The 10,652-nt window shown below is 45.5% G+C and overlaps 3 protein-coding genes across 3 annotated transcripts; 1 reads left to right on the forward strand and 2 right to left on the reverse strand.

Moving 5' to 3' along the window:
- Nucleotides 1-3,433: 3,433 nt before the first annotated feature.
- Nucleotides 3,434-5,450, reverse strand: LOC6618152 (group XV phospholipase A2). The gene is made up of 4 exons (XM_002042397.2): nt 4,875-5,450; nt 4,436-4,807; nt 3,851-4,373; nt 3,434-3,786 (listed from the first exon to the last, which is right to left on the reverse strand). The coding sequence occupies exons 1-4, from the start codon at nt 5,020-5,022 to the stop codon at nt 3,564-3,566; spliced, it is 1,266 nt and encodes a 421-aa protein (XP_002042433.1). The 5' UTR covers nt 5,023-5,450; the 3' UTR covers nt 3,434-3,563.
- Nucleotides 5,451-5,803: 353 nt separating this feature from the next.
- LOC6618153 (cell division cycle protein 23 homolog) lies at nt 5,804-8,027 on the forward strand. The gene is made up of 3 exons (XM_002042398.2): nt 5,804-6,776; nt 6,837-7,438; nt 7,499-8,027. The coding sequence occupies exons 1-3, from the start codon at nt 5,804-5,806 to the stop codon at nt 7,958-7,960; spliced, it is 2,037 nt and encodes a 678-aa protein (XP_002042434.1). The 3' UTR covers nt 7,961-8,027.
- Nucleotides 8,028-8,142: 115 nt separating this feature from the next.
- Nucleotides 8,143-9,833, reverse strand: LOC6618154 (lysosomal Pro-X carboxypeptidase). Its single transcript, XM_002042399.2, has one exon. It carries the CDS (start codon nt 9,757-9,759, stop codon nt 8,332-8,334), a length of 1,428 nt encoding a protein of 475 aa, XP_002042435.1. The 5' UTR covers nt 9,760-9,833; the 3' UTR covers nt 8,143-8,331.
- Between the last annotated feature and the right edge of the window lie 819 nt (nt 9,834-10,652).

Here is a 10,652-nt window from a genome sequence, read left to right on the forward strand (position 1 = left end):
CTAGATTCCGATTCTCTCGGCTAACCAAGTCCAAGGCAACTTGGGCAGATATCAGCGAGCGCCTGGGAAACCGAAGGGGAAACGGACACAAAGCAATTGTTACATCAATTAGACACTATATTCTGTTGACCTATCGTTTAACTCGATTATTGTTTCGGAAGATACGCTTTTAAGGAATTGTTGTTGTTAGAGCACAAGAGATACAGATACAGATACGGATACAGATACAGATACTGGCTATGCGAGCAACCGAATAGGAAGGACACAATTCAACTCTAAGCCAACCAAGAGCAATATTAGTTCTAAAATCAGTTTGGATTCGTCAATTGTGTTGATAGCATATGCGAGTAACTAGCATAACTAACATACATCAAATATATCACTACCTTGAATAAGCCTCGAGATCACGCTTCGGTTTTTCGCAAAATAAATATACATATATGTGCAATGTATGCGCATTGGAACACCTCTACTGAGTACTGAGTTTATTTCACCAATTCCCGCTGCTGCTCAATCGATCAAGGGAACTGAGACTCACTCTGGCCTCAGGATCTTCGGCTGAGTTCTTCCAACTGCGATCCGAGAAAGCAGCAACCTGCAATCCAAAGGGGAAACACCACGACAAACGAAATGAAAACCAAACAAATGCCTTTAACCTGCCCACTCTTACACTGAAAAAAAAACAACTAAAACACAATACGAAAGTAGCCCAAGAATGGTAACCAATGTTAGTCGATAATGCGCTGAGCGAAACGCAAATCCCTGTAAATCACGAGCGAAGCGAACTAATTTATTTAACAAATATATATATATCAACACGTTGATTATGTTAATCATTACGAACGACATAACAAATAAGTTGTTATCAGGCGAGGAGGTGGGAGTAATGGGTCAGCAAGTAACGTTAGAGTAACTACCTATTGTTGTATTGTTTGTTTTATTCGAAGCGCACGAAATGTAATAAACATTTAAGTAATCGCTATAAAAAAAAACAAAAAATGGAAATGGAATAGGGGTGGGGGAATGGCGAGCAAACCCGTAGCTAAAGTGAAATTTTTGTAAACTTTTTGATATGTGATGATGATTTGGATAAATTAGAGCCACAGAGCAAAGAATTATTACCTTAACCTAGTCGTAGATATTTAATCTAATTCAAACGAGTAGCGCAAATGCCAGCGGGCAAACCCGAAGGGAACTAGCTGAATTCTAGGCAGGATTAGCATTTGGCCAGTTGTTATGCAATAACCGTAGTCTCGGCCAGCCGAAGCACCAATCAGGGCTCCCTCCGGCATCGGGATCATCCAGATAAGGGATCTATCCATCTACGTATCTATGTAGATCCCATCCGATCCGATCCGATCCGATACGATGCAGTGGAGGGAACTGTTATTAGCAATACTGAATGATTATCCGTGGCAATTCAATTGTGTAATTGTATTAACGAGACATTGATAAGTCGTAGGAGCGCCTAGTTAAACGAACCGAAGGAGCCCAGATGAGATAGGAACTCCAGGCGATCCGATCAGATTGAAATGAAATTACTAAGTGTAACTAAGCGAGTAAGTAGAAAGTATTCAATTGTAAATAGGACTTCATTTCCAGTCTCTTGGTTCGTCGATTGTTTTCGATTCAGACAATTATGAGGAAGATGTGCGGATAAACGAGTACATATGTATGATATATGTATGCATTACCCACACGAGTAATCACACACGAAAAAGCTTTAATTAATTTAATTACCGGAAGGAAACCAAGTGAACGTACTTGTTGCAGCAACAACAAGCTATGTACTTACAATACTCATTTTTGATATCATTCCCATTGGTAACGTACGGATTCCATTGTAGATACCTATTGAGCAGCCAGTAATTAATTAACTAGTCCGCTAAGTCGTCAATGTCGCCTAATGTGAGTTCTATATATTGCATCAGATAATACAATAACAGAGCATTTTAGCTGCAAACCAATCCAGAGGCAACTAATTAAAAACCAAACAAACAAACAAACAGACCTGGAACACCCGAATCCACTTAAGACAAGTAGACTAACACCACACACACACACTCGACACACTAAGCTTTTATAAACTATTTAACAAGAATATATATATATATATACTATGGAAAATAATAATCCTGCCAAGTAACATTCGAATACCTGCTTGAAGAAGATACACCCGCTTTTGCTAAGAAACCAAAAAAAAGAAACGAAACGAAAAGTTAAGATACAAAACCAAGATTTAATAACGAGGACGAGATGTGCAATGAAACCAAAAATAGGGACAGATCTAGAGGAGACACTATGGCTAAATACGATTTTTATACTTTCGATAAAATGATTTTTTATACTAAACGTAATGCTCTTTGAAACACGGACGTGGCGATTTCGGAATCACTTTGATTTGGGTCAGGAGATAAAGGTCATATTATAGTTATATACAGATAAAGTATCCTTACATTATACATATGTGTAAAACCCTAACTGCAACTATGGAACGACAGCACAAATTTTGTTGAACAGGGGGTGGAGGAGGGTCCCCAAAAAAGCTGACAAGTGGAAAACAAAAATCAAATACTGACTAAAGCAGAAAAATCGTTTTTAAGTCCAATTCTCAACACACTCACACACATACACACTCACACAGCAACATGAAATCAAATATATACTAAATATATAAACATTTATGTATATATTTAGCAGACGAGTAAATAAACCACACCCGCGCACAAATCGCTCACATAAACGAACTACGAATTAACTATGCTTTGTAAGCCCAAAAGGGCCAAAAACCGAATCCACAACCCGCAGCCAGCGAGGATCTCTAGCGGAAATGTCCACAATCTTAGCCAGCGACAGCGATTTTTGTATGAGCAAAGAACTAAAATTTGTAAATATACATATATGTATTTCTTGATTTTATCGAAAGGCAAAAGCGACACACTGAGATCATTCGAGTCCTTTTAGTTTTTAGTTCTATCCTAATTGCAACCGAAACTCTTTTCTATCTATATCTATCCAGATATCGGAGTACATAAGCGAGAGCTACTTTAAATGGAAAATTATAGCAAGAGTAATGAACAATGTCAACTACAATAAATTAGCAAAATGGAGGCGGGCGGGCGGAAGTGAAGTGAAGGGAATGAAATTAAACATTAGTGCAATAATTAACAAATTATTCGGTAAAATTAAAATGGAATACATCTAAGTAAACGCTTTGTAAAATACATATAAACAATTTATTAAATGGAAATGAAAGAGCAAAACGGAAAATGGAAAACAATAAAAGCGAATAAAACCCAAGAGGAAAATTAAACACTATTGAGTAATAAAAGCATTGACATTGACATTGACACACGTGATTCGATATCTCATCTTATAAGCATAAATCAATAAGATAACAATAAAGAGAAATTAAAGAAAATGCAAACGAACGTCTTGTTCTTCCGCTTGTGCTACTTAACGAGTTACATTTATTTAACAATTAAATTGGCATTGTCATTAGCTTTAGATTTAGATTTTGAGCATCACGAAGCTCTCCGAATATTTAAGCGCTACAATTGACATTACGGCTGCTGCATGACAGTGCGGATATATTTGAGGACGTCCGGATTGGACAGGATGTGCATGTGGTCCACGTTCTGGAGGGCCAGCGTGTTTATAGGCGCATTGGAGTAGCCGGCCCAATACTTGCAGGCTCGCAGAGAACGCTGGTTGACAGTGCCGTCGCCGAGACCCATTATCAACTTGGGCGTTTCCGCACTAATGTCCGATTTCTTGTACTGCAGTCTGTTGTGTGGGCAAAAGGTAAATTGATTAGATTCCCTTCCGCTGCATCTGTGGCTCAACTTACCTCTCGACCGTGTCGATGCCATCGCCATAGAGACAGTGCAGTTCCACATTCGGTGGATTGAAGTTTCGGTTGTACCGAATCGTGTCCTTGCGCATTTCCCAGCCCGTCATGTAGTCGAGGTCTTTGAAGAACTCTTCCAGCTGTGCCATCGTATAGTTTCTGCTTGGGGTCATGGCGAGCACCTCGGATGGCTTCCAAAACAGTGGCGAGGGCAGCAACCAGGCCGTGGATGGGTGTGTTATCTGTTCCGCCTTGAGGATCTTGGCACTCAGGGCGAACGAGTCGAGATCATCGCCCATGGCAAACACCTTCACAGCCTTAAAACTTCCCGCCCAAACTCCCGCTAGGCTGATCATGCGCTTCACGTATTTCGCCTTCCATTGGAGGGTTTGCTCCTGCAAGAACACCAGGGTCATTAGACTGCCCATGCTGTGCGAGATGAAGGTGACAGCCGACTGATTGTTGGCCTCATAGGAGTCCTCCACCAGCTGCTTGAGATCGATGAAGAACTGTTGGTTCTCATCTGGAATGGGAGGAGTAAGATGTGAAAGTAGTTCGTCAGCCATTCGGGGAAGCTAAGCTCACTTGGCGCTTTGCGGAAGTCATAGGGTGCTCCGTGGATGTTTTGTCTGCGAATATATCCAAGTTTCACCAGCTCATTGGCTATATCCTTGAAGTAGGCTCCGGCGCTGTTCTTGGTGGGATCGATCCACTCGACCACCTCGGGATTGCCCCAGCCGGGTATCCTCGTCTCCACACCAGGAGTGTTGTGTGTGGTCCTCGTGACCTTGTCGTAGTACAGCTTGACATTGTCTATCCAACAGTAGACCATGGGGATGACCAACTGCTCCAGGTCCAGCCACAGGTTGTACCAGTCGTGGGTCTTTTGGCAAATTAAGTAGGGAGAGTTGGGCTTATTTAGCCGAGCATCCATTTGGGAGCCTCCGTCGCCGGGTACTGCAATACAATGGGGATACCATGAAGCTGGATACCCTTGAGAGATAATGGTGCTCATCTTACTTACCGAATATCACTGGCGACAGCTTGGGTTCAGGGGGCGCAGAAGGATTATCATTTGTTCCATGCCATTTGCTAAATGGCCAAAAGCACTCGCCCAGGGCCAAGAAGGTGGTCAGCAGGAGCACCGAAAGCACTCCCGATTTGAGCCTCATTGTGCGTTGCGTTGTAAACAAAGCAGGAGTGGCGACTGACAACTTGGAGTATACAGCTCGCAGGTTATCGGATCGCGCCACTCAATTGACGCCAGATAAAGGCCTCCTGCGCATAAACAAGTGAATCAGCCTGTCGAGCTTTCTTTTATGGTAATTGTAATGCATTTATATGGAGCCCTTGTGGTCTGCGCACTTTCAGTCAGCTGAGATTTGACCTTTAAACTATGTGTGCATGCTGTGTGTGTGCGTATGTATGTATGCGGAACTTCGGCGGTCGCACTTCCCCTTCGCAGACTACGTCACGAGTGGTTGTTATTGTTTAAACAAAAGCGTTGGCTTTGCAAATTTGTTGTTTTCTGCCTAATCTGTGCTTTTGTTGTTGTTGCGCAGTTTGTTATGGTCAGCGTTTTTCTCTCCCCTCTTCGTACACCATCCTTCCAGGTGTGACCAGGTGTCTGCACACACACTGGTATCTTTGTGAACCGGTAACGGTTTTCATAATGTGATTCATATTATACAAAATAATCGACGAAGGTACATATTCGCACAACAATAGAAATAATTTAATCATTTGCCAAGTAGGTGCTATTTGTAGCCCAAGCAGAGTTCATTTACTTACCCACTAGCTGTCTATCTAGTGACTGGTCACCTAGGGAACACCCCCACGCACTTATCGATACACACGAATATCAATGTCCGATAGTTTAGCTAGCACACCACTAGGCGAAGCGCGCCGGCAAATAAAATTGTTTTCATAGCATTTCCAAACAAATTCGGAACAATGGCGATGCAGAAGTTCTTCAGCGTGCTGCTGCCGGATGTGAAGCGGGAGCTGCGCCGCGGGATCATCGAGTGCTCCAAGCGGGGCCTCCTGCACAGCACCAAGTGGCTGGCGGAGATGCACCACGGACTGGCCGATGTGCACATAGACAATGAGGCGCCGGATGAGGATCGCACATTCAGCGAGTGCCAGCTGGAGGGGATTGCGCCGGAGGAGTACAGCGACTACTTCCTGGCCAAGAGCTACTACGACGTGAGGGAGTACGACAGGGCGGCGCATGCGGTCAGGAACTGCGAGTCCAGTGTGCCGCGCTTCCTGCACTTCTATTCCAGCTACATGGCCAGGGAAAAGCGGCGACTGGACTCGACCACCGACCAGGCGAATCTGCACGAGCCGAATCAGATGCGCGATCTCGCCGACCTGCTGGCCACATTGCGCATGGAGTATGGCAAGAGTCGGCTCGATGGCTACGGCATATACTTGTACGGAGTAGTCCTGAAAGCACTGAATCTCAACCAGGCCGCCGAGCAAATGCTGGTCCAGGCCATCAGACTGGTGCCCATGCTGTGGAGCGCCTATCTGGAGCTCTCGCCCCTCATCATGGAGAAGAAGAAACTGCTGAGCCTGCAGCTGGGTGGTCACTGGATGCGACACTTCTTCATGGCGCACACTTACCTGGAGCTGTACCTCAACGACGACGGCCTGAAGATCTACGAGGACCTGCAGGCGTCGGGTTTCAGCAAGAGCATCTACTTGATTGCCCAGATGGCTCTGGTCTATCACAATAAGCGGGATGTGGACAAGGCGATTGAGCTGTACCAAGCGCTTCTCGAGAGCGATCCCTACCGCCTGGACAATGTGGATACCTATTCCAATCTGCTGTTCGTCAAGGAGATGAAAACCGAAATGGCACAGTTGGCCCACAAGGCTGTCAGCATCAACAAGTACCGTCCGGAGACGTGTTGTGTAATAGGTTAGGCTCTGCTTTGCTCTAATGTTATAGCTTACCATAATAATAACGCTCTTCCATCAGGCAACTACTACAGTATCCGCTGTGATCACCAGGTGGCCATTTCCTACTTTCAACGCGCCTTGAAACTGAATCCCAAGTATCTGGCGGCCTGGACCTTGATGGGACACGAGTTCATGGAGCTGAAAAACACAAATGCAGCCATTCAGAGCTACCGAAAGGCAGTGGAGGTCAACAAGCGGGACTACCGCGCCTGGTATGGACTGGGCCAGGCCTACGAGATCATCAAAATGCACTACTACAGCCTGTACTACTTCAAAATCGCCCACCAACTGCGTCCCTACGACTCTCGCATGCTGGTTGCCTTGGGCGAGACGTACGAGAAGCTGGACAAGTGCGAAAATGCTGTGAAGTGCTACTGGAAGGCCATCGATGTGGGTGACATAGAGGGCATAGCGATGTACAAACTGGCCAATCTGCACGAGAAGCTCGGCGACCACGAGACGGCGGTCCATTGCTACATCATGTACTGCGAGGATGAGCGGGCGGCCACCGATAAGCAGAGCCTCTACCAAGGGTTCATCACGCTGGCCAATTATTACGAGAAGAAGAGCGAGTACGAACGAGCCGCCTATTACGCTTACAAATGCCTGGACTCGGAGGATGTGGGTGCATTGTCTTAGGAAACCTGTAATGAACTTAACGAAAACACTCAATCTTTTTAGCGCAAAATGGAGGCAAAGGCGCTGCTGAAGACAATTGACTGGAAGCGCAATGCTGAGGGACAGAAGAAGGTAAAAACTACCTCGGCCGTGGCGAATGCAGACACCAGTTCCGAGGACGAGATGGAGTGGGAGATGCAGGATGTGCGAGTCCGAGTTCCCATCACATCCATAGCCACCACGACTACCTCCACGACCACCGCGGCTGCGGAGAGTGCCTCGAGTAGCTCCTTGATCAGCTTGCGTCCGGACCGAAATCTGATTCAGGGCATGCGTCGATCCCAGGCGAGCAGGACTAGCTTAACCGCGCCTGCCAGCAGCACCACCACCACGCCATCGGCCACTGCTGTCACAATGTCCACCGAGGAAGCGCCTGGAACATCCGGTGGCACTTCGAATCCGCCCGAGCAGGCGCCATCGGATGATAACAGCTCCATGGAAATATCCAGCGTATCCATCGATTAGTCAAATGTTCCAATTGTATAAATTTCTATTTGTTTTTATGAATTATATTGGCAATCCAAGTAAATAATGAACTAGTCCTATTCACCCTTGGCAGGTCAAAACCCTTCTCCATCATAGTTAATGAAAATATATTTCAAAAATCTACCAAATACTCCATATTAATCGAATGTGGAAACAGGATCTTCAATTCAAAAAACTTTAGTATGGCTTATAATTTTTGTGATTTTAAACTGAGTGTTTCATAATTTGTTCGTTGGTTTAAAAATATGTAATCGCAATCCCAAATATTTGATTAATGTGGCCTTGGGCGGCTGTTATATAATATGAATCCCATAGTGGACCTATTGAGTATGGATAAAAGTAATATGGCTTCAGAAATCTTGGATCCATCGTGCTATGATGGCTGCTTCCTTATCGCGGGCATCGCGCACAGAAGGTGGATCGGCCGGGTCGCTGTGGCGCAAGTCCAGGTGATGAGCTCCCTCGGGCAGGATGATGACAAAGACCTTGTCGTTGGGAGCCTGAAGCACACCGCCACCGCTCCAGGGATCCAGAAGACCGTTGCTGAAGATTATGTTGGTCGCGGCCTCCAGGTTCCTGCCGCCATAGCGCAGAATGATGTCGTATGGCTTGGGGGTGAGGCGGTAGTTCTTGTAGCACTTTTCCGCGTAATCCTTGAAGTTCCAGCTGGACGTGCGGAACATGGTTTCGGAGCCATTGGAGCAGATGGGCATCACCATCTGGTTGCAGCTCTGGATATTCCAACCGGAATCATCGGCGTTGGAGTTGACGGATATATCCAGGCACTTGGCGGACTGTGTGTAGTTGGTGTAGACAGCGAGGGCACTGGACATGGCGTGCAGCAAATCGGCGTCGGTGGAGTGCAACTCCTTCAGGTAGTAGCACACCTGCCTCACGGGATAGGCAGGTAATGGGGCCAGGAAACTGCTGTTGTACGGATAGTTGACCATGGCGAGATTGCTGTACACCTCCTCCACGTAGTCCAGGAACTTCTTCAGATCGTCGTCGGTCTTCAGGACATTGCATAGGTGGAATGCATCCGATATCTGCTTCTTGCCGGCCTCGCTCGCCCCCAGAGTCTCGAAGAGTTTCCACGACTTGCCAATGTTCAAGGTGCAGTTTTCGTTGTAGGCATTCTGGAACACAGATGTCACAATCCTGTAGAAGATGTCGCAGTCGGTTATCCCGGGGAACTGCAGAACGGGCGCCGAGGCTGCCAGGGCACCGGTGACCAAGTGCGGATACTTCATCCGGAACCAAGCGGCCAGCATTCCGCCATAGGAGCCCCCGAAGGCCACCACCGGCATCTGGCGATCGTTCCGCAGGAACGTGATCAGCATGGCGTAGTCCTCGAGCGTCTGCTCCACTGTGAAGTAGGCCAAGTGCTCCGGCAGGCTGGTGTTGAACGTGGAGCTCCCGAAGGGCAGTGACTTTCCATAGTAACGATGCTCCGCAAAGATCACCAGAGCCCGCTGTCGTTCCGCCTGCTCCCACAGGAATCCGGTATTCTGGGCGAAGAGTTCGATGTCCCCCTCGTTGCCCGTGTAGAAGAAGATCGGGGTGCGGGCATTGCTCTTGTCCACGAATGAGTCGTTGTACAGATACCGGATGTTGAAGGTGGCGTTGATCAGGAAGCTGAAGTGGTCCAGCGGCACCTGGAACTCCTTGATCTCGTACTTGAACCGCTGGCTGCAATCGCATCCCGCGATCAGCAGGATTCCCAAAACCGCTGACAGTGCAGCTCTCACTGTGGCTTCTCCCATATCGCGCAGAATCATATGACCTCTGCTATGCAAAATTTTCAGTTCGTTATCTGCAATCCGGGCTTTATATTACACTTTGTGCAGTGTTACCAGATCGCGAGAGGTATTTTTTGGAGCGGTTCTACAGCACTCATAAAAAGAAAAGATCACTTGCATTTCAAAATCGGATACATACGGTTACGCATTTTATGAATGCAGAATTAATTACTGGGGATTCATTTGGACTCATCTTATCTTGTTAGAAAACAAACATTATTTGGTTTTAATGAGCTGAATCATCTTAACCGCGTCTTATACTAAAAACCTTTTTATAATCGCCAAAAAATTTAAAAAACACAAACCGATGCCCAGTAAGCTTCTTCAAATCAGGTACTTACCAACACTCAGCTATCGATAATTTTCAGCAAGCACCTGTCATTTCCCCCTATTTTGATTTGATTTTAGTTCGTTTCCGCCAAACATTTAACATTTAGGAGGTGTTAGCAAGTAGAAAAACTTTAGAAAATAATATTTATAATAATATAATAACATTTCATAAGGAATCGTAATCCTTAAGTAATATTAAGATATCAACATTTTGAAGAATGTTTAGTTTTTTCTTATTTTAATAATATGTCTCCTTGATTTCTGTTGGATGGATGGATCATTTAAAACGTTCATTTAAGAACATGTCCTTCTGCTAGCGAACGGGTCGTTCTAATGTACTAAGTAATGTAATGTACTCTAATGTCTAAGGATTTCTTTAGGGACACTTTTCTTCTCAAAAGTAAAGTAGCACCCAGGATGTGACATAAGCTCTGCGAAATTTTGCAATCTTTGAACAGTATAACTATAAAGTTCCTGTTTCTTTTGCTGAATTTTATAATACTACTGTTTGGTTATTTAGCGGACTACCTTTTTATCGGATC

Source organism: Drosophila sechellia, chromosome 2L (genome assembly GCF_004382195.2).
Source record: "Drosophila sechellia strain sech25 chromosome 2L, ASM438219v1, whole genome shotgun sequence".
Lineage (NCBI taxonomy): Eukaryota > Metazoa > Arthropoda > Insecta > Diptera > Drosophilidae > Drosophila > Drosophila sechellia.